The 23,060-nt window shown below is 47.9% G+C and overlaps 3 protein-coding genes across 12 annotated transcripts in view; 1 reads left to right on the forward strand and 2 right to left on the reverse strand.

Moving 5' to 3' along the window:
- Positions 1-1,221: 1,221 nt before the first annotated feature.
- On the reverse strand, positions 1,222-12,193 carry fhip2b (FHF complex subunit HOOK interacting protein 2B). Of its 6 annotated transcripts, none has more exons than XM_085295767.1 (19): positions 11,827-12,052; positions 11,537-11,710; positions 10,903-10,981; positions 10,707-10,792; positions 10,547-10,630; positions 9,917-10,021; positions 9,386-9,505; positions 9,150-9,305; positions 8,766-8,959; positions 8,567-8,678; positions 5,966-6,042; positions 5,727-5,880; positions 5,482-5,642; positions 5,296-5,406; positions 5,099-5,189; positions 4,869-5,018; positions 4,645-4,785; positions 4,457-4,557; positions 1,222-3,718 (listed from the first exon to the last, which is right to left on the reverse strand). In XM_085295767.1, the coding sequence occupies exons 4-19, from the start codon at positions 10,740-10,742 to the stop codon at positions 3,616-3,618; spliced, it is 1,896 nt and encodes a 631-aa protein (XP_085151893.1). In that variant the 5' UTR covers positions 10,743-10,792; positions 10,903-10,981; positions 11,537-11,710; positions 11,827-12,052; the 3' UTR covers positions 1,222-3,615. The 6 variants fall into 6 exon arrangements, with proteins under 6 accessions (XP_085151893.1, XP_085151895.1, XP_085151890.1 ...); XM_085295769.1 differs by having other exon boundaries at positions 11,537-11,727; XM_085295764.1 differs by lacking the exons at positions 11,537-11,710; positions 11,827-12,052 and adding an exon at positions 12,059-12,193.
- Positions 12,148-21,670, forward strand: LOC146563364 (gelsolin-like). Of its 4 annotated transcripts, XM_085295761.1 has the most exons (21): positions 12,148-12,287; positions 12,651-12,839; positions 12,918-12,989; positions 13,673-13,873; positions 14,058-14,212; positions 15,290-15,454; positions 15,518-15,577; positions 15,659-15,748; positions 15,956-16,045; positions 16,141-16,273; positions 16,458-16,546; positions 16,689-16,817; positions 16,887-16,973; positions 19,447-19,580; positions 19,691-19,781; positions 19,864-20,034; positions 20,322-20,496; positions 20,569-20,690; positions 21,126-21,203; positions 21,282-21,342; positions 21,507-21,670. In XM_085295761.1, the coding sequence occupies exons 4-21, from the start codon at positions 13,681-13,683 to the stop codon at positions 21,668-21,670; spliced, it is 2,187 nt and encodes a 728-aa protein (XP_085151887.1). In that variant the 5' UTR covers positions 12,148-12,287; positions 12,651-12,839; positions 12,918-12,989; positions 13,673-13,680. The 4 variants fall into 4 exon arrangements, 3 of the variants coding, with proteins under 3 accessions (XP_085151887.1, XP_085151888.1, XP_085151889.1); XR_014894731.1 differs by lacking the exons at positions 20,569-20,690; positions 21,507-21,670 and having other exon boundaries at positions 20,322-20,509; positions 21,282-21,334; XM_085295762.1 differs by lacking the exons at positions 20,322-20,496; positions 20,569-20,690.
- LOC146563365 (disabled homolog 2-interacting protein-like) overlaps positions 20,871-23,060 on the reverse strand; it is a 38,240-nt gene continuing 36,050 nt past the window's right edge. For both annotated transcript variants that reach the window (XM_085295752.1, XM_085295753.1), the window contains exon 23: positions 20,871-22,675. In XM_085295752.1, coding sequence (XP_085151878.1) covers positions 22,505-22,675 — 171 coding nt within the window. In that variant the 3' untranslated portion in view covers positions 20,871-22,504. The remainder of the gene's footprint in view (positions 22,676-23,060) is intronic.

The following is a 23,060-nucleotide window of genomic DNA, read 5'->3' on the forward strand; positions in this document are numbered from 1 at the left end:
GCCAGCGAGTGTTCGCTCTTCACCTGCTAAATCCCCATGGTAACGGATGCTGAGCACATCACCTGGTCAGGTGAAGGCCAGCTTTATAGCTCTAGCAGGTCTCACTGCATGTGTATTCATGTTCACATTGCCATGCTGATGCAGGGGAGGATTCTTACCTACTGCTGCAAACACAGAACACACACCTGAACACCTGATCAACCAATCACATTCATTCTCTCTGATCTGATTTCATGTCTCCTTCATTGGGCGGGACAGGAAGCTGTAATGTTTCCATGGATAGAGTCTCTAAAGTCTTGCAGCCGTCACCTATGACAGCAGCTCTGAGCGCTCAGACAAAGTCATTGTCTGCCATTCAAATCTGTATTATAGCACTCGGTCACAAATCACCAGATTAACGATACTCTGCTTGTTCTTCTGTCAGATCATTTACCTGGTACAGATTTTCAGGTTTGATCATCAGTGTTGTCTCATAACGTGTCCGACTGGAGTAGGGGGCGCTCGCAGGGATTGCTGCAGAGACTAAAACCCACTGGAGGCGCTGTTCGCACCTCTGTGGGTGGTAAACCCAGGCTAGCTTTCTGACAATGAACTAGAACAGATTTTGTGTGATCAAAGGTGTGCACGCTGAGCTTCTTTTTCAGGCTTCTGATTGGCCAGTATTACTGCAGGCTGGGTTGGGGTTATATCGCCCCCTGCTGATTTCTCTGAGGCACCTGTCCAGGTGTGACTTTGCCTCTCAACGCTGGGTTTTCTTCAACTGAGCAAACGACACATTAGTGGAAACAACGAGCTGCAGACATGACAGGAAGTGACACGTGCTCTGCTTCTTACCTTTGCTTGCCTCGCTGTCATTGTCAGTTTACAGACTTTTCTTGTCACAGATTCAGATTTTTGGATTTGTGTCAGGATTTTTACGTATATTTAACAACACGTTCAGACTGCTGTACTTTTACTGTGAAAGAACCAGGCCTGACGTCCTGTACTACCTGCAGCAGTTTGCAGTTCCCCGGTGGGACGACAGGGGCGCTGCAGATGATCTGTTCAATGAAACCAAAACTGATCAATAACGATCAGCAGGAGCAGCTCTGATGATGAAACACATTACTTACTGATTATGGATACAAGGAGCCAATCAGATTTTATTTTATTTTTATTTAGGACAGTGCATGTTAATGAACATACATGTAAAAAAAATTACAATGTATGTAAACATACCAGATTATTATATTTCCATCTGTTGTCCATAAAACATAAAAAAATAGACATAATGCTGTCCGTCTGTGGGGTATAAACACGTCTCTGTGGGTTGTAGCTCGAGTGGTCCGGTCTGAGCTTTCTTTACGCCTAATGAACTGCTTCAGTGGTGGTGGAGCAAGGGAGTGTAAGACTTTATATATTAAACACACTCTTTTAAGTTTCACTAAGTTATTGAAGTTCAGTAATTTTTGTTTTTGGTGGTGGGAAGTCGGTTTTTTGTCAAGTAGTTTTAAACGTCTTTTATAAATGTTTTCAATAGTTTTAAGTGTTGTTGGACAAGCAAGTGACCAGGACGTCAAACAATAGTCCATATGAGAGATGATCATTGAGTAAAAATAAGTTTTTGCTACATTCATATTTAAATTATTACGTATATGATTAAAATTTCGATTATTAAATTTAAGTACCTGGGACACTTTATTTATGTGACTCTTGAAGGATAATGTTGGGTCTAGAATGACCACAAGATATTTAAATTCTGGAGCTAATTCAAGCTCTGCTCCATCCAGGAATACGTTTGACTGCTTCAAGTTTCAGGGGCGTTTTGAAAAATACATGCAGACAGTTTTTGAGGTGTTCAACATTAGGCATGAGTCCTCCAGCCAGCTCTGCATTAATGCTAAAGCAGCTGTAAGATCTTTTGCCACCTGCTGGACACTATTTGCTTGCGTATATATAACTGCATCGTCCGCATACATTTGAGTAAATATATTTGGACAGACTTCAGGTAAGTTATTGATAAAAAGAGAGAACAATAAGGGCCCAAGAACAGATCCTTGAGGAACCCCTGTATCACAGTCTAAATATGGAGATTTAACCCCGTCCAACACCACACACTGTTTCCTGTGTGAGAGATATGAGGCAAACCACTGAAGAGCCTGACTGGAGATATTAAACTGAGTCAATCTGGACAACAATATCTGATGGTTTACAGAGTCGAAAGCCTTCTTCAGATCTAAAAATACAGCTCCAACACAGGGACTCTTGTCCAGCAAGCTCTTCAAGTTCTCCACTAACATACACAGGGCAGTATCTGTGGAGTGATGTGCCCGAAAGCCAAACTGCAATGGATGTAATGAGGGTTGGGTGTTTTCTAGGTGTGCAGTGAGGAGTTTAACCACCCACTTCTCAGCTATTTTAGATACGACCGGGAGTATGCTTATGGGGCGATAATTAGCCATGTCAGTCTTCACACCTGCTTTGAAAATTGGTGTAACTGCAGCAATTTTCCAATCTGTTGGAACAATGGAGTGTTTGAAAGACATATTCAAAACATGAGCTGTTGGACGTACGAGCAGATCCAGATGTTCCTTTAGGAAATTTGTGTTAATACCAAATACATCAAGTGCTTTTGATTGTTTTAAACCTGTAATTAGTTTAGCAACTTCAGTGTCTGAAATATGAGTGATGGTGAACAAAATCCTGTGTGGATGAATCTGCGCTGGGATCAGTGACACACACACACACACACACTCTCTCTCACACACACACACACACACACACACACACACACCCTTTCTTTGGTGAAACTTTCAAGGACACCACGACAGACGGCTGTCAGCACTTTTATTGTCTCACACATGAAACTCTTCATCATCATCATCAATTATTCAAAGCTTTTTCATACTGTTTGCTCAGTGGACCAAAAGTATGTGGACAGGTGTTCCCGCCAAAGGGAGGAGTGACTTCGATGTGACACTCGCCATGTGAAAGCAGCAGGAAGTCCATCAGGCAGTAAAGTTTCATCCAGTGAAGCTGATAAACAGTTGCTCTCTTTCACCAGAAACTAAGCAACATGGTTGCACGGTGATTGACAACATTTAGGGCGGGGCTAATGATGAATGAGGACTCGGCCCCATGAGGGTTTCTCTGTATTTAAATGCGTGTTCAGCCAATCAGACGGCTCATTAACCCTGGCTCCATTCATCAAACCGCGCCCACACAGTCAGAGATTCACTGACATGTCACATGACAGGCATTGCTCGCTTTGACAGTGTGTTTAATCGCAGTTTCTAAGTGTAACGTGCTGACATCACTCCATGTGATCGTCCAATGGGAACGTCTCACTGACATGTGACACATTCAAAACTGGACTCTGACACCACTTCCTGTTTGTTTAAAATCAGCTAAAGACTAAAACCATAAATAAACGTGCTGACCAATCAAACGCAGAGTGACGCCGAGGTGTTCAGGTCGCCTCAGAAACGGCACCAAGACATCGGCCAGTTTTTCGCTATACAAGAAGAACTTAAAAAATCACTTGAAGACTCTGAATCTGCTTCTTCCTCCCAGGTGCACCTGCAGCAGGTGAGCCAATGTTTACATGTTGATCTGTAATCCAAAGTTCCAGGTGACTCAGTCCTGGTCCTGGGGCAGCTTGACGAAGGCGATGGCAGCAAGCTCCTTGCAGAACTCCTCGAGGACGATGACTCCTTTGAGCAGGGTCAGGTGATCCAGTCTGTGGACACACCCACAGGAGAACTCAGGTGAACACAGGACCAGCAGCGCTCACAGTCAAAACAGCTGAGTTCAGTACAGGTGGAGTCTGGAGTACGACGGCAGACTGCACAGGGCTGCAGCTACTGATCACCGAGTAATCGAGTAAGAACATTTTTGTCTTATTAATGAGCGATAATAAACACACAAAGAGAGAAAACTTCTTATTTGTAAGCACTTGAAACAGTTTTTATATCATTTCAAAGCCTTGTAATAAATCTAGGGCTCCTCGCGCCCCCCTCTAGACTCACGCCTGTACACTTCCATGTAAAACGTGACGGCTGCCGTCAGCCTGGAGCGAACTGTGGGGTTAAAACATGCCTCAGATTATCTGGAGAGCTGTGTGTGTGTGTGTGACACAAGCGGCGGTGGGTGGAGCCTACTTCACATCACGGTTTGTTGAGGCTCCGACTCCTGCAGCTCTTTCCCAGTCAAGGTTCTAATGGTGGACACCATGTTTCCTGTCACGCTACCGTCTCCCTAACGGCTCCGCCTCTATGCTCTTCCCGCCTCGTTTCTACTGCAGCAGCTTTCACTCGAAACGCTCGTGTTTCCGTCATTAACACATTAAACAAGCATCAAAGAAGAATTTGTGCAGAGACATTTTATAATCGAGTCACTCGATGAGTCGCTGCAGCCCTGGTAAGTGTGTTTACGGCGCCAGGCGTGGCTGGAGTGAGGTGTTACAGCAGGTAGTTACCCGGGGTCGTGCGGCAGGCCCAGCAGCGCTCTCCTGGTGTTCAGCAGTCGCTCGCTCAGGTTAGAGACCTGCTGGATCCTCTGCATCAGCTCTCCCATCACCTGGCACACACACAGGTGATAAAACAGACATGCCCTAACTTAAAAACAAATGCATGGCCCCGCCCTCCTCTGGAGAACGTGTCTCACCCTGATGAGGACAGAGAAGAGTGACCTGGAGGACTGAGACAGGTGTATGTAGGGGTTGAGCAGGTACTCGTGCAGCAGAGGGTGGCTGAACGCCGACAGCCTGGAGAGAACAGCCGTCAGCTGCAGGTTCAACTCGTACGGCTGCAAACACACGACATCATCGTCATCACCTGCACAGGTGAGCCAGGGGGAACCACGCAGGGCACAGGTGTGTGTCTGTGTACCTGCTCCAGGAGGCGTCCCAGACGGTCAAAGAGAACTTTTAGCAGGTGACCTTCAAAGAAGGAGGCGGAGTCTTTACCTGACGACAGGGAAAGGGGGGGGGGAGTAAGCGGCCAATCCCAGGACAGCGAGAGAACCTGACACTCGGTCACCTGAGGAAATGGGAGGAGTCAGACAGGGTTTGACTGTAGGGTCAGAGACCAGTGACAGCTGTGTGTGTGTGTCTTCTGACCAGTGTGTGAGCGTCGTGGACGTACGTCTCGTATCCTCCTTCCTGCAGCAGCTGAGACGACCGCACCTGAACAGGAACCAAACACAGGAAACTACACACACACACACACACACACACACACACACACACACACAGTCGTGTTTTGTTCCTCGGGTTAACTCGTTACTCTCTGTGCGGCGCAGCTTCAGGTGCGTTACCTGTTGATGACATCATCAGCTGTCTGGGGTCCGGGTGGAGGAGGCGGAGGGGGGTGGGGACTGTCTGAGAAGGTCAGGCTGTCGGAAAAGAAGGGGTCGTCCTCTGGGTCTCTGACACACAGGAAACGCATCATCAGCCGCGGACAGCTAAGACACAGGCCAACCCGCCACACATGAAGCACCTACTCGCTGTCCTCGCCACTCTCCGTCTGCCGCTCCTCCTGTGCCGAGGCCGGTGGACTCAGGTAACTCTGAGTGTGCAGGAAACTCAGCACCAGCACGTCCAACACGTCCCTGTGAGGCTTCTGGAGCAGCTCCTCCACCAGACAGAGCGACACCATGCTGATCTGAGGACACACAGTCGTTTCTATGCTTCCCGTCTCTGCACTCTAGCTAGCTGCAGGTGTCAGCTCGAGTGGGCGTGCTCTCACCTGGTCAGAGATGTGGTCGCAGCGGCGCAGCAGCGGCTGAGCGGCGTCGCTCCGCAGCAGGAAGTGGACGAGCTGATCCAGCAGGGATGAGGACTGGACGAGCCTGACAGTGGCACAGAGGACGGAGGTGGAGCCCAGCACCACCTGCTCACACCTAAACACACACAAACACACACCTAAGATCTGATAGGACCCCCACTTCCTGTGAGGAGGATGACGATGGATGATGAAGGACTCACGTGTCCAACAGCTGAGGCTGAAGAAGCTCCACCAACCAGAGCTGATGAACACACACAGCCAACTTCACTGACAACACCTGCAGACACACACACACACAGACACACGCACACACAGAGTGAGGTGTGAGTGGAGATTAGATGGTTTTGTTAGCATTAGTGATAGCTTAGCAGCAGTGTTAGCATTAGCACTATCAAATGTATCTTGATGCAATCACCCAGGCACGGAAACGAGTTGGTTCTGTTCATCTGGCAACAACGTAGCAACAACCACTGATTGATGATCACACACACACACACACACACACACACACACACACACACACACACACACACCTGTTTATGCTAATGATCATAAACTGAGCTGTTCACCAGTGCTGCTCGTGTCAGCTATTGTGCAGATGTCCTGCTTACGAGGTTGGAGACCTGCAGTCAGCTGATGATGAAACCTTTTCTACGTCCAGATGAACAGAAGCAGCCTTTGGGAACCATCAGCTGTACTACAGCGCTGAGGATCATGACATCATCAGCTTGACGCATCATGGGACCGTGGTTAACACGAGCTGGCGATGGAGCAGACGCAGGTAGAAGCTGTGTTTACTGTGAAAGTTAAATCGAGGACATTGCCCAATATGTGCAAATAAAGAATAGTAAGTCACCCCATCTTCACTGTACACGAGGCATCCCTCAGTTCAAGTCTAGGCCCCTGGTTATGTTCACCCTATGACTTGCTCAGTGTGTGCAAAAATGTAGACACAATTATTTATGCTGATGATACGATAATTGTTACACAAGCCAAACTGCTGATGATGCAGCCCATCAGCTTTCATTGGCATTACATGATTTACAAAAATGGCGGAAGGACTCATGTCTGTGCCTTAATATGGTAAATGGCCTGTATTTATATAGCGCTTTACTAGTCCCTAAGGACCCCAAAGCGCTTTACATATCCAGTCATCCACCCATTCACCCATAATGTTAAAAAGACCGTATCAGTGATCTTTAGTAAAACTATAACAACCGTGGCTGCAGTGAAAGTTCGCTTGGGTGCACAAGAACTAATTATTGTTGAGGAATTTAAGTATTTGGGAGTGCTGCTAGACTCAAAATGATCCTTTTAAAGAACACAAACAAAGTAGTGAAAACTGTAAATGTTAACATACAGAACTTTAGACATATCCGCACATCATTAACAGACACAGCAGCGACTACATTGCTGCACTCTATGACACTGGCTCATATTGAATTTATATATATATTGAATCATATTGGTAATTTACAAAGTTATACATGGTCTGGCGCCTCCACCAATGAGTGATTTTATTAAAAGTCTAGCAGTGTTGCCTCGACTGACCCGAGCCACTGTGAGAGGGGATTGTGAATCTGCATTTAGACCTTTTCACAGATGCTCTGTCATATCAGGGAGTGAGCTTCTGGAATAGTCTTCCTTTGCTAGCGAGGGAAAGTTTCCCTCTCTGTAAGAGTCACTTAAAGGGCGGCTGAGGGACACAATAACATGTGATCATGGTTAGTAATCATGCTTCATATTGGACGTGAAAAAGAGTTAGTGTATTACAAAAAGGGAAACCACTATTAGTGTAATGTGTGAGTGCAATATCAGCACAGTCAGGGCATGTGCAACACTGTGCAATATAACTGATGTGTTTCCGTTCTCTATACTGTCCTCTGTTGTGCATTCTTGTTGTCATTGTTTGTTCTAATATGATGTGATCACTTTTTTTGTCCTTGTCACATGACCACTAAAAAGTGTCTCTGTATGTTTTTCCTAATGTGTGTGTAACAGCAGCCTGCCAGAGGGTCTGCAGATGGAAATAAGCCCAAGGCTGCAATCTGGCATAATTACATTTGTTAGAATGTTCATTAAAAAAAAAAAACAGCGGGCTGCTGTAGCAGCGCGGTGTGAGCGGACTATCAGCTGGACAGAGGACGTCTCAAAGGACGTGCTGACGGTGCAGGTGAGCTCGCGAACATTTAGCTGTTTACAGCCTTTGACACACGGCGAGGACAACACGGAGAAAGAGCCTGCAGACTGGAAGCATCCTTTGGTCACATGACACTAAAGCTTTCTGCCCACAGACAGTGAGCTGTGTAATGTGAGGCTACAACCCAAAGACCGGCCTCTTCCACAGTCAGCTCACAGTCGGCCCACAGCGAGCCCACGGTCAGCTCACAGCGAGCCCACGGTCAGCTCACAGCGAGCCCACGGTCACGGTCCCTGCCAGGAGAGCGTCACACCTGGAGGACCTGAGACGGTCCAAAGATTGCTCAGGTCATGAGTGTGAGCAGCACGGCGAGTCGTTCGCACCCTGGATGCTGCAGGAGAAATTCATCGCTCTGTTTAGCGGCACGCAGGAAAAACTGAAGAGCTCGTCACAGTCGCACACACCCGAGTGTGAGCTTGAACCTGTTGGATGTGCGCACCTTTGCAGGAGCTCATTTAGACGAGTCTTCCTCCGTATCACCTGTTGGTTTCTCTGTTTACATTTTGCGTGGACAGCATGGCAGCAGCTACCCACAAAGCACTGGCATCCCTGAGCATTATTAGCATTACTAGCAGCTGTGTACCTGTCATGGTAGTATTACCTGTGGTGCCTGTCTCATCAGGTGATCCAGGAAGTCCAGCCAGCAGAAGAAATTGATCATGTGACCCACAGACTGTGAGCTGGGGTCAGTGCTGAGGTGAGAGAACTGAGAGCTGAGGGGAAGAGGAAATGCTGCAGTACACCAGTCTGCATCGTGCACTACTGTGTGTGTGTGTGTGTGTGCGCGTGTGTGTTCTTACCTCCAGGGCGTGTGAGGCCAGCTCTGCAGCTCTGCAGCGTCCTCCATAGGCAGCAGGGAGTAGAGGTCCTGCAGCCTCACAGCCAGCAGCTCTCCCAGCTGGGTGTGAGTGCTCAGCAGCTCCCCTGAGAACCCAGCCTGCAGCCCGCAGAGCAGCAGGAGGCTCTCGTGGGCCTTCAGACACACTGAGGTGCTCTGTGAAGGGACAGTGATGAAGCGCTCCGTCATTAGTGCAACACACAGGGTCGCTGCCGCTGACTGCGATTGGTCAGAGCTCACAGTGCTGCGTGCTGACGTCTCTGCTCGTCAAAACTTTCTGTCATCTTTCATTTTCCAGTTATTCAGACGGCACCTGAATGCACCGCGAGATGTTCGGGTTACTGACCTGGCTCTTAGTGAGACCCAGCAGGGCCCTCAGCAGACAGCTCTCTGATTGGATGGGGCCGCAGGGCAGCGGAGGATCTGTCCCCCGACTGGATGCCTGCATGCTGTTCTCTGATTGGTCAGAGCTCAGTGTACTGCTTACTGGTTGGTCTGGAAGCTGAAAACAAAGATAAAAGTCATGTGATAATGAGCTCACATCACGTGACAGGAAGTGGACCTAAGACCTTCTGAGGTTACCTGTAAGACGTATCTGAGCGTGTGGGGATCCTGCTTCACTCTGGAGCAGACGACCAATAGGAACTGAGCTTCCTCCTTTTCAGTCTGGGAACCAGGAAGCGCACAGAGGCAAATCAGCTTCTATGGGGCGGAGCACATAGTGACATCATCAGCACAGGCAGTGGTAGAGAGAAAGTGAAGAACGGTTAGCTTTATTGGGAAGATTTAAATAAAAATAAGCAGCTTGAGCTTAGCAGCATCAGTGTCCTTAGGTGTCCTCAGGTGTCCAGGCTTCAGGTCTGTCCCCTGCGGGCTGTCCCCCAGGTGGCTGAGAGATAAAACGCTGCCTTGTTTCCTCTGTGCTGTGCTCAGGTGGAGTGTCTCACCTGCCTACGCTCTGACGACCTCACTACACTGTCTGTAACCTAAACTTCCTGCTGTGTGCATGTCACTGTAAGCTGTGTGAGGACTGACAACATCTGCAGACACACAAAGGACTGACAGGCACAGATGAGCCTCTGCAGTGTGCTGTAGATGTTCCACCTGGTTTACCTGCACAGGTCTGTAGACGTTCACCAGCTGCAGCAGAGGCTTCTGCACCTGAGACAGGAGCTTGGAGAAGAAGAGGAGCACCTGCTGGGACATCCCTGGAGGATACTGAGAGAGGACAGAAGAGTTACAGTGTTAGCTCACAGTTCACCGCGTTTCTGCTCTGAAGCTAAAACTGGATTCAGCACAGAGACCCTCACCTGGAGACAGGTGTTCCTACAGACTGTAAACAAACAATGGCTGCTTCGGACTAAAGCTGCAGTCTTTGTAAAGCAGACTATTCTTGCTGTAAAACCTGATCTCTGAGCTCTAAATCAGGACTTCACCAGCTGATGTCACAATGTCTGCTTCCATTGTTCATATACAGTCTGTGGGTTACACAGGAAAGATCCACCAATCAGAGCTGTGAGCTCCTAACGCTACAAGCCATAAAACCTGACCACGCAGCTCAGTCTCAGTGCCAGGTACTAAAACAGGAAGTAAACAGCGAGCTGGTCCTCTAAGATGGGCACGTTAGCCTTTCAGACAGGAAGTGAACTCATCAACCTGAACATTTATGACTGAAGAGCAGGATCATCATCATCATCCTAGCCTGCAGCTTTCACTGTATCAGTGAGTGTGCAGCACCATTACCTGAGCCTTCCCCAGTGTGCACAGAGTCTCCAACAGCTTGTGCTGCAGCAGGTACTCCATACAGGCTCCTGTGTCCTCCACGGCCTGATCAATACAGACAGGACATTCAATACTCTGATGGATATGCTGATCAATACAGCTCTGAGTCACACTGACGCACCTGCTGCTTCTCCTCGTACACCAGGATGTCCAACATCTGTCTGAGATGCCAGGGGATGTCCGTCTGTCTGACAGGACGACTGTCATCTACACACACACACACACACACACACACACACACACACACACACAAGAGGAATTCAATTGGCTGGTTGTGTGGCTGTGGTAACAACTAGCTGCAGGTTAAAGAGCCTCACCTGTCGTATCGATATAATAATTGGTGATTGATTTCCAGTGATCGACAAACGAGTCAAACAGCTCCACCGTGGGCTCCCTCTGACAGACAGGTGAGATGTGAGGCGGAGTCAAAATGAGTTTAAGAATACTTAACAGACAGGAAGTCCAAAAAAAGCCACAGAGATGTGGTGTTTAGAAAAACTGTGTCTCAGCTGTTGTCCCCCATTATGGATGGAGATCTCACAATCCAGGAAGGCTAACCAAGACCTTGGTGGTGTTCCAGGGTAGGACAGCAAAGCCCTGTGTTCCACTTCTTCCATGTACAAGTTGGACACACTGGGTGAAACTGGGGAACCCATGGCACACCCATGTTTCTACCTGGAGCACCTTGTATGTGAAACATGTGGAATGAAGACACAGTTCCAAGAGCAAACACATGTCAGCTGAGACTGAAGAAGTCACCCGGACAAAACGTTTCTCCCACTGAAACGCTACGTCCAGATGAAGACAAATTTTGAGGGGCATTTCTTTACCTGGATCATTAAGCATGCATCAAGCCAGGGAACCAATCAGAGTGCTTCATCAGCCCTGACCTAAACCAGCTGAGTACAGATCCATAAAGCTGATCGGTGCCTTCATGTTCTCTGTACTCACTGGTTGCTTTGCCTTCAAACGGCTTGGTTCCGATCAGAACTTGTTAGCTGATTCAGCCAATTACAAGTGAGCTCCTGTCAGCCCCTCCCACGGCGGCTGACATCACAGCTCTGAGCACAGCAGCTTCTGTTTTGGTCCCAGCAGCTGTAGAACTTCATGTCCTGACCAGGTCACCTGTCTCGATCAGTTCACTAGGTTTATTTATAAAGCTGGTTTTAATTAATTTCAAAAAGCTTTACTGGTATACTCATTAGGTGACAGTGAAGTACAGTAACAGCTGGCACACATACCTGTCTGTCCTGTCTCTACCTGTGCGAGTTCCTGAGCCCTGACACAAACCCATCTCCAGCAGGTAAACACCTGGAGTACTCTGAAGCTAACGTTAGCGCCTGTTAGCTTCTGTGTTTACGTTTCGGTGACAGCAGATTGGTCAGGGTCAGCAGTGACAAACAGCTCATCCGAGTGACTAACTTTGTCCAACTTTTCACGGAGCTAACAGCAGCTAACTAACTGCTAACTCACCGTCTCCAGCGCGTGCAGCAGCATGCTCGTGAACCTGCCGAACGTCTCCATTTTCCCGCCTAAACCGAGCGACCCCAGCCGACCGTCAGCCCGATTATTCCCGTTTATTCCCGGTTTTCTGCGACATGTCGACCAGCTGTGCTAACAGCTGAGCGCTCCGTGTCAAACGGAAACCTCCACGTAAACACATCCGATCGGAACTTTCACAATAAGACAACGTCAACGTAACGTATGCTGAGATTTCAGAATAAGCGCTTCAATAATAGTTAAAAACAATCAATTCGAGAGTCGTCGGCTTTAATTAGTTTTAGTAATCAAATTAATTCTAAAAAGTTCAGCATTAAAGTCAGTGTTAGAAAGCATGATGACCTGCCTCTATCAGTCAGACAGTCTGACGTGAACTTTCAGTTAAATACGAAATTTTAAGGAATCACTGATTATTGTGTGAACCGCAGCATCGTAAATAAAATATGTTTAGTTATAAATAAAGTTTTTGAGTAGTTTGAATTCCGATTTCGTCACAGGTCACATGTGGATCAACCAGAGACACGCTTCTAATGCATTCTGTTCATTTCTGTATGAAAACATGTAGAAATATGCAGAAGACTAAAACAACCTAATTGCACCTGGAGCCGCACGGACAGCATCAGAGGGACGCTCAGCTGGTCTGAGCATTTGCATCGTCACAGGTGAGGTGAGGGAGGGGCTTCCTAGGTAAAAGGCGCTGCAGCCCCGCCCTCTTCTGTCAGAGACTCAGGTGGAGCTCAGTGAGAACGTCCAGGTGAGTTCCTCTGTTTCAGCTAAGTTTCTGTGACATCATTTCGAGCCTGTCATCAAGGTGATGTTTGTTTTTCCGCAGAAGCTCTTCATCCTCCTCGTCATCCTCATCTTTCCTTTCCACAGTCAGTCTTGCTTCTCAGTAACTGCTCAGGTGTGTTTCCTCTGCGTTACCTGTGATCAGTGAGGAGGCATTCGCTGTCTGTCGGGTTTTCCTCTTCCTGCTTTTAAACTTCTTGATTTCAAATGTTTAAATATAGAAAACCTTCACTTACTGTTTCTGTGAATGCCACAGAGGTGACACACACACACACACACACACACCATGCTAAAACATGCTAAAACATGCATGTCAAAACCAACTGTGTGTGTTGATGCAACCTGAACAGGTTGAAACTTGATAGATGTTTTCATACAGCCTCAGGGTTGGATGACCTGTGAGCTGTCAGGTGTGTTAGCTCATGTTTGCAGGTGTGTCAGAATTGGCACAGGTGTGAAAAAGGAAGTGCACACAATGAACCAGCTACTGCAAGAGGAACACAACGCTGTTAATACGACACACACATCTGTGCTATGGGAGCTGCAGTGAAATTCATCATCCAACAGCTCTGAGCTTTACGTGTGTTTTCGATTTTGATTGGGCTACAGCACGCACCTGTTTGTTGTCCTGTGACTGATTTTAATGTTTTCATGACTTAGGGTTAGCCAGAGTAAGTAAATCTGATATTGTGGGTGGGGATTACATACACGCCACTGGTTAATGCATCTGCCACGCCCCTTTCAGTGAAACATTTTCAGGTTGGACTGTTTTCTTTTCTGTGGCTCCGCCCCTTGTAGGTGACATCATGGTATCCCATTCAGAGTTTAAGCGTGCAGGGAAGGAGGCGGGGCTTCAGGTGTGGCGGGTGGAGAACATGGAGCTGGTTCCTGTTCCTGAGAGCCTGTATGGCCGGTTCTACATCGGCGATGCGTACCTGATCCTGAAGAGCACGAGCAACCGCAGCGGTGCCTTGCAGTACGACCTGCACTACTGGCAGGGTACTGCAGTATTTCACGTACTGATACTACTGCCACTAATACTGCTGGAGAACATGTCTTAGTGACAGTCGAAATAAATGCAAACGGGAAGTGGTGTAGCACTGTGACTCGTGATACTGCAGTACTTGGTGGTGGTTGCAGCTGACCAGCTGTTCTGCTCTCTGATTGGCCGACTGTCTCACAGGTTCAGCGTGTTCTCAGGATGAGAGCGGAGCAGCGGCTATTCTCACTGTTCAGATGGACGACTTCCTGCAGGGGGCGCCGGTCCAGTACCGCGAAGTACAGGGCTACGAGTCTGGTACCTTCACCGGGTACTTCAAATCTGGTCTCACATACATGGTAACTACAACACAAGTACTACTATTACTACTAGTAGTGCAACGATATTGAACCGTTCGATACAGTGCTTTCGGTTCGGTACGCATATGTATCGAACAATACAAAATCTTTAATTTATTTTATCAACTTTCCTTCTGACGATGCTGTCTGTGTTGAGCGCTCAGTGGATCTGCGCTCGACAGTGCAGCCTAGGCGGAGTAGTCGAACGCAGATTCACTGAGTGCAGGGCAAGCTAGCGAGACAGAAGTTAAGCTCGTTGCAACATGGCAAATTGAACCTCCCCCACCCTCATTCAGATCTGGCGTTTGGAATTATTTTGGTTTTCATGTGACGTATGACCCTGAAGGTAAGCGCGTCATGGACTAAAGTAAAACAGTATGTTGGATGTGCCACGCAATGCTCAATTACATGGGTGGGAACTAGTGCGTCAGCGCAGTTAGCTCGTTAACGTGTTGGCCGTCTAGCCCCACGCACGGGGCAATCCGCGGTAGCTCTTTAACGGAGATTTGCCGTGTTGTGGCGTTAACGTCATTTCAGATTTACGCTGACAGCACTAGTGTGAACACAACGAATATGACTGCACATTTACTCCGACAGCATCCTAGTGCAAAGACAAGTGGAAGCAGACAAAAACAACAAGCACGCATGCTACAAACTTTACCCGAGTCATTTAGACAGCCGTTAGCACATGATTCTCCTTATGGGGACCTGATATGTTTAATATGCTGCTGAGAATATAGCCCAGAAGAAGCGTATAGTAGAGCTTTTATTTTGGAAAGAGCCATTTCTCTGTAATGAACTCTCTTTTCCAAACATGAGTGATTTCTCCATCAGATTTATTATTTTATTACTTTGTTGTTTCAGCAACATAAAATTTAAAAACTGAACGTTTGAGTTAAAATATATATTTATAATTTTAATAAATGACAAATTAAAAAGGCATGAACATTTTTTTTGCATCGAACCGTGAATTTTGTGTATCGTTGCACCCCTAATTACTATGTGTACTTATGCTGATTCTGTGCTCATTAATGAGCTCATTCTAAATGACATCACTTCCTGCCTGTCTGGATACAGAAAGGGGGCGTGGCCTCAGGGTTCAAGCACGTGGTGACCAGTGATGTTGGTGATGTTAAGCGACTGCTGCATGTCAGAGGTCGGCGCGCTGTCAGGGCGACGGAGGTTCCTGTCAGTTGGGACAGCTTCAACCAGTCAGATAGCTTCATTCTGGACCTGGGACAGGTGAGGCAGGGGCGGGACAGGTGAGAGAGGGTGGTACAGCTGTAAACCTGTTTTTCTCTACAGGAAATTATTCAGTGGTCTGGTTCCCACAGCAACCACTTTGAGAAGCTGAAGGCAACCATGGTGAGTACTGACATCACCTAATTACGTCATCATTTTATGATGTCACAAAGCAGAATACCTGATTAATTAAATCTTCGACAGGTGTCTAAGGGTATCCGTGACAATGAGAGGTGTGGGCGGGCTGAGCTCCAGGTCTGCGATGAAGGGGCGGAGCCAGAGAAGATGGTAGAGGTATGCAAATCGTGTGTAATGATTTCATCACAGACTCCTTAGCAGTACAGAAACGCACCACAGCTCAGTTCCTCTGGCGTCCAGCAGAAGCAGCAGTGAGGCACAATAGGCACATTTACAGCCTGATACAGAAACTGTTCTGCTGTTTAAGCTGCAGTGCATGATGGGACGTTCAGCTGACCTTTCACTGCTCTCTGTTGTGTTCAGGTTCTCGGGGAGAAGCCGGAGCTTTCCGAGTCTCAGGCTGACGACACCGAGACAGATGCTTCCAACAGGAAAGCGGCTCGTCTCTACAAGGTAACAAACTCTGGTGTTTCTCACCTGGATCGTCATCCAATCAGCTCTCCGTGGCTGCCCATGATGTCTGAAGATTTACACGTGACTCGTCTCAGGTGTCGAATGCAGGCGGAGACCTGGAGGTCACTGTGGTGGCCGAGGAGAGCCCGTTCTCCCAGAATACTTTGGTGTCCAGCGAGTGTTTCATTCTTGACAACGGAGCCAACGGACACATCTTCATCTGGAAAGGTGAGCACAACAGGTGTGAAACCAGCAAGACCCATCTGACAGGCCGGGAACTGGTCATGGAGAGGGAGCACTCGTTTTTCCACCTGTGAATAAACTGAACGTCCGGAGGTCGCCTGTCTGGATGAGCCTGAACAGAATGTAACACCTGCTGGTCCAAATTAACGGCGTGCGTGCGTGTATGCAGGTAAAGATGCAAACTCGGAGGAGCGTCACGCTGTCCTGAACACCGCAGAGTCGTTCATCTCAAAGATGAACTACCCCAGTTTCACACGGGTAGAGACAGACACACACACACACACACACACACACACACACACACACACACACACACACACTTACAGTCTCACCTGAGATGAGCTGCATCAGGAAACAGGTGATCCGATTTTCCTGTCCTACCTGTGTTCCCGCCCCCCAGGTCCAGGTCCTTCCTGAGCACGGGGAGGGGCCGCTCTTCAAACAGTTCTTTAAGGACTGGAGGGGCCCCAGTGACACGGTCGGCATGGGAACCGCCTACGTGTCCAATAAGATTGCAAAGATGGAAAAGGTAAGCCAATCAGCTTCCAGGACTAAACTGTGCCGAGCCAGACCAAAGCTGACTCCTGTGATTGGACAGGTGCCGTTTGATGCATCTACGCTCCACCAATCAGAAGGCATGGCGGCGCAGTATGGCATGGTCGACTGCGGGGACGGAGAAAAACAGGTGAGAACACCTGAATGTCGGCAGCTCAGGTACACGGTCACCTGACAAGCATGATGTTACTCAGGGCAGGTTTTCAGCCCTGAGTAACATCTGCAGGTTTCAGCTCAACAACGACAAGCTGAGAGGCTCCTGACTGACGAAACCCGGGGCAGTAAAGCTCCAGCGTGTGACTGACCTCACTGTAAGGCTGGCTCACCTGCAGCTGACCGATCCACCCGCCCACCTCTGTCACCTGTGTGTGTGCAGGCACACGTCGCTGCTGCAGAAGAAAGGACTCTCAGAAAATCGGCGACCATCTACCGCTTCATAACGCCTTTCTGACTCTTCGCTATGTTCTGTTTGTATTTAATCGAGCTGATACCGGGGAGAAGCAAAGACCACCTCGTAAAGCATAACATGTGATGTTGCAGAGCTCTGTGTGTGCTGAGCAATGATGCATGAGCAGGCTTTTGGTGCTTATTCTCTGGACTGACGCTGAACAAGCAGAAACCTGTAACGTGCCCTGCTCACCAGCACGGTTTGAAGTACCCGAAAGGCTGGTTCTGCTCAGCTGGACGTTTTCAGTGGGAGAAAATAATCCTCCCCCTCCCCCTCCTCCTCCTTCAGTGTCAGCTGACTGCAGGTTTCAACATTATAAACGGGACATCTGCACAATGACTGAAACTAGCACCAATGACTAACAATGGTGAGGTCAGTTTATGATCATTAAAGGGTGCATTTTTTAAGGGCCTACCAGGTGTTAATGTGCAGACTGTCATGACCACTGGTCACAGACAGTAAGGTAGAAACCTGCAGTCAGCTGAGACTGAAGGAGTCACCTGATGATGATGATGATGATGATGATGATGATGATGAAACGTTTCTCGCACTGAAAACGTCCAGATGAGCAGAACCAGCCTGTTTCCTTACCTGGATGACTGAGCGCCCATCAACAGGGTTTGAAGTACAGTACAAAGTAACTGTCACGCCTCCCTGACAGCCACATTATGACAGAACTAGCACTAATATTACTGAAGAACAAACGTATCAGGCTGTAAACATGCAGGATTGAGCCAAAGCGATGATCACCAGCAGCTACCATCATTGGTTGTTTCATTCATTTAAATATCCTCCACCAAATCTGTGCACTGAAAGGTGAAACAAATGCATGTGAAACTGTCCACACACAGTTGTGCCTCTTTTGGTGGTTTTCCCCTCACACTGGTCGACCTTCAGATTGTGTCACAGCAGGTTTTCTTTCAAGCTGGAGAGATATGATCCAAAGTGCACATTTCACATAGCGAGACCTCATTTGCAAATTTCAAATGTCATAAAACCTCAAAGATGACGAAGACTGCAGATGATGCGTTCACCTGTAGTGTCTCCTGTTTTGTAACTGAGAGGTCTGTTAAGGGTTCAATATTGAGGAAGGGTACAAGAGGTGATCGAAGAATAACCACACTGATCCGGCCGGGTGAAGTCAAACGATTTTAATGAATACACGCGTCTGTGAAAATATGGCACTTGTGACGTTCACACAGCTTCACAGCGAAGTGCCTTGAGGGCACTATTTGGAAAAAACTGAACCGAATGGAAATGTGGCCGTTTTTCTTCCTCCAGTCGTACTCGTACTCCAGCAGACTAACCGAGCTGAAAGCTTGAACGCCACATCATCCCTCCTGTCTGATGGAAAACCGTCTCCATTGGTGCCAGGAGAGTTAGCAGCTGTGTTCACAGGTGTGCTGATAAAACATTTGCATGTAAGTCAGACACACTAGATTATCACCCGGCTGCACTCATTACTGTCTACACCAGGGGTGTCAAACTCAAATACACAGTGGGCCAAAATTCAAAACTGGAACAAAGTCGCGGGCTAACGTTAATATTTATTGAAATATATTTGTTCCTCCAGATATAAGAATGAATCTTATGGACTCAAACATGTTTTGCTGAAAGACTGAATATGGAACAAGCAAAGCTTAATACTAAAATATATAGATAAGCTGTGTAATACCAGTAGGCCAGCTCTAATAGTAATTTGGTATGGCTTCGCGGGCCAAATGTAAATAGGCTGCGGGCCAAATTTTGCCCGCGGGCCAGAGTTTGACACCTGTGATCTACACAGAAAGGACTCAGGACCTTCCTGTCACTGAGCAGGACGAAGCCAAAACATAAGAGTTCGTCACACGCAGCAAAAACAGGCTGGTGTCAGCCTTGGTCACATGAAGCACTCTGATTGGCTCGTTAAATTTTGAATGTTCATGTGTAACAGAGGCAGGTTACACGCGCCTCTGTTTGGATTGGACATGTGTTTCTCAGGATCTCGATACAAACTCAAACATGTAAGTCAGTGACTTCACTTACACGAGGTGATATTTTAATTGTTTTCCAGCTTTTGGGTTTTTGATTTTAAAAAGCAATCTCCTTTTGAAAGCTGTGACGTCCGTGGCCGCAGAGCCGCCAGGCTTTACAAACAAGTCCGTCTCTGTCGTAGATTTGGAGGGTCGAAGGCTCGGAGAAGGTTCCCGTGGACTCGGCGTCCTACGGTCAGTTCTATGGAGGAGACAGTTATATCATCCTGTATCGCTACCAGCACAGCGACCGAAGCGGTCAGATCATCTACATGTGGTGAGGCGCTGCATGCGTGCTGGGATCCTCGGTCATGTCTCTCCACAGCAGGGTGCCATCTAGTGCTGGAAAACTTGCTTCTAATGTAGATGTTTTTATTCCCTCTATAGGCAGGGAGCGGAGTCTACCCAGGACGAGGTTGCGGCATCGGCCTTCTTGGCTGTTGAGGTGGATGATGAGCTGGAAGGAAGTGCTGTCCAGGTAAACCAGCTGGGAACGCTGAGCCCAGTCTGTTAACCCAACCCACTGAGCAGGAAAGGCTCTTACTCTTACCTGTGTGCAGGTGCGGGTCATTCAAGGAAAAGAGCCCGCCCACCTCATGAGTCTGTTTGGCGACAAACCACTGGTGGTGTACAAGGGCGGGACTTCTAGAGAGAACGGCCAATCGGAAGCTGCAGACACTCGCCTGTTCCAGATAAGAGCCAATCCAGCAGGAAACACCAGAACTGTGGAGGTGAGGCGAGAACTGGAGCCCAGTGAAGACGGGTTCTTTCCTTTTAGAGTTTTAGTCCAGAAAATCAAAGTTCCTTTGGTTCAAAGAACGTCCCAGACTTCTGGTTGATAGACTTTGAGTCCAGAGAACTCTGAGGGCTCAGCATTTGAGTCCAGAACTTTAGTTTTAGCTCAGGAATATTTTGGTCCAAAAGGTTTTGGTTCAGATCTTCACGCCTTGCGACTGTCACGTCGTCTGAGCCTGCATTGGTTAGTCCAGGTGGAGCCTGACTCCTCTGCTCTTGTCAGGTGGAGCCGTCCTCCTCCCGTCTGAACTCCAACGATGTTTTCCTCCTGGTTTTGCCCTCTGGATCCTGGATGTGGAAAGGCAGTAGAAGCAACCCAGACGAACTGAAGGGAGCCGAGCAGCTGGCTGAGATCCTGCATGTGACCCCCACCCTTCTGGACGAGGGGGAGGAGCAAGGTGGGGAGGACAGGTGAAATATTTACCAATGTGCACATACTAGAACCATAAACTGACCATCCGCGGTTACAGATGGATTCTGGGATACGCTGGGGGGGCAGCAGGACTACTGTCGGTCTGCTCGGCTGAAGAACCAGATGGAAGCTCATCCTCCCCGGCTGTTTGCCTGCTCCAACAAGACTGGAAATTTCAAGGTCTGTCAGTTCGTCACATGATTGGTTCTCCAGGAGCAAGGCCAACGTCACCATCATCGTTTACTACAAAGTTCTAGCAAAGCCAGTTTCATTTATACAAGATTAATCGGTCAACAATCAGCTCGATAGTTTCAGTTTCCACCTGAAGCTGAAACTAACTTCTAAATCCAGAGACACCTGGAGGCTAGACTTTATTATATCCTCTTTCAATTCAGTTTTAATTACAGTGCACAAAATCACAACAATAGTCTCCTAAATACACTTTAGACTGTAAAGTAAAGACAATAAAACAGAAAAGCAGAGGGCCGGCCGTCTGCTGTCACTGGCTGGGGGTGAGGGGAGGAGTGCGGGACAAAGACGCGCTGTGGAAGAGGCTGAATGTTGGTGACCAGGCTCAGTGCTAAACAAATCTTCACAGGTGAATCTGTGTTTCAGGTAGATGAAGTTCCAGGTGAGCTGACGCAGGATGATCTCGCTCCTGATGATGTCATGATCTTGGATACCTGGGACCAGGTGGGCGTCTCCTTCTGTTCATACAGTTAAAGATGTCTGCATCTCTTCGGTGTCCTCACGTCCTGCGTCCTGCTGCAGGTGTTCGTTTGGATTGGAAACGAAGCTCAGGAGGAGGAGAAGACTCGGGCAGTGACATCAGGTGAGACCGACAGGAGGCTAAAGTGGGCGTTACCTGGCCGTGTGTCCGATGTCCTCTGCTCTGAACTCGTCTAATATCTCGAAGGATCGGTTCAGTTGTAATTTAAAGTCTAAACTCGTAACTTTTGAGGCGTTTGAAATTAAAAAAAAAAAATTTCCCTGCAGCTGAGCGCTACATCGAGAGTGACCCAGCCAATCGTGACCCTCGAACCCCCATTGTGACGGTGAAGCAGGGATTCGAACCGCCAACCTTCACCGGCTGGTTTCTGGGCTGGGAGTACGAATACTGGTCCATTAGCCCACTCCAGCGCTATCTCCAGGCCCTGTGACCTCACTTCCTGTTTACCATTGACCTTTGAGCTGTCTGCATGAATAAAAGCTTTTTATCGACATGCACGTCTCTGTGTGTGATGAGCAGGTAGACGGTGTATTAGTTTATTGGAGCGTCTCTATAAGTACCAACGTGGATAAATAACAATAAGAGGAAACATAAACACGGAGACAGAAGCCACAGTGAGCACAGCAGAGACAGTCTGAGAGAGTCTGAGTGTGCACGTGTTCACAAACTATTCATCACAATTTAAAGTTTGGACCGCTTTACAATAAAATCTGGTGTTTACATTAAAATCAGAATTCTCTGAAACAACAAACTAGCATCTCTAACTCTCCCACACCTCACCCATGTGACCAAAATATTCAAAGCTACGGAAGCCCTGAGGGGCCAACACAATCACTTGGAGTTGTGGTGCTGCTTCTAGTCTTTGTGCTAAGCTAGGCTAACCGGGATGAGGAAGTTTCCGTGAGGCAGCTCGGACACAAAGGTCGGACTGTTCCTTTAAAATACAATCGAAAGTCAAAGCGTCTAAAACAATTAATATGTTCCTCCAGCCTGGAGCCACGTACAGGTGGGGTTGCTTCATGTCTTGTCATAAAATGTCCATTTTGGTTTCGGGACCGTTTTTCTGATTTGTAACAGGAAGTACCAAAACGTAAACGGGATATGATGTCATACTCTAACTAGTTCAAAGAGAAAACGTGCAAAACAGGAAATGAGTTGGATTAAGGTCAGAGGTTCATCTGTAAAAGTCTATGGGTTAGCCCCGCCTCTATGGGCCTCGTAAGGCTAAGCACCTCCCTCTCCTTGCAGTACAGCCAGTTAGAGCTCAGCAGTTGCCAGAGTTGCGGAACTCTCCGTTCTCGGTGATCTGCAGCGATGACGTGTTGCTCGGAGACAGGCCGTTCCTCTGTGATGTCACGGCATAACGCTCCTTCAGCTGAGTTAGAGCCGCCATCAGACGAGTGTTCGCTGCGTCAAGACTCGCAATCCTCTTCTCCTGAGAGTCAGACAGGTGAGACGGGCAGGTGAGACAGTAAGCTCAAAACAAACCTGCAGGTCCACTTATGTCCACCTGGGATCTTTAGTCAGCTGTCACAGGGAGGCGGGATTTTACATTTGTTCCTGTTTGTGCTGCTAATACGCTTTAAATATGAAGAACATTAAATGTTTTTCACTAACATATTTCACCTAATTATGATGTCGTACGCATAAAATGGTTTTACAGACATGCATCAAAACTCAGCTATGCTAGCTACTGTTAGCTTCATTCCGGGATGGAGAACAGCTCGAGACGTCTTTTAAGACGCCATAATGACGCTGGAGTAGCTTATGAGCACTTCCACCTGTTTCCACCATCACTGGGCAAAATATGGTCACTTCTA

Source organism: Mchenga conophoros, linkage group LG12 (genome assembly GCF_057382185.1).
Source record: "Mchenga conophoros isolate Kocher_MC1m ecotype Shallow Benthic linkage group LG12, M_conophoros_male_GT1.1, whole genome shotgun sequence".
NCBI lineage: Eukaryota > Metazoa > Chordata > Actinopteri > Cichliformes > Cichlidae > Mchenga > Mchenga conophoros.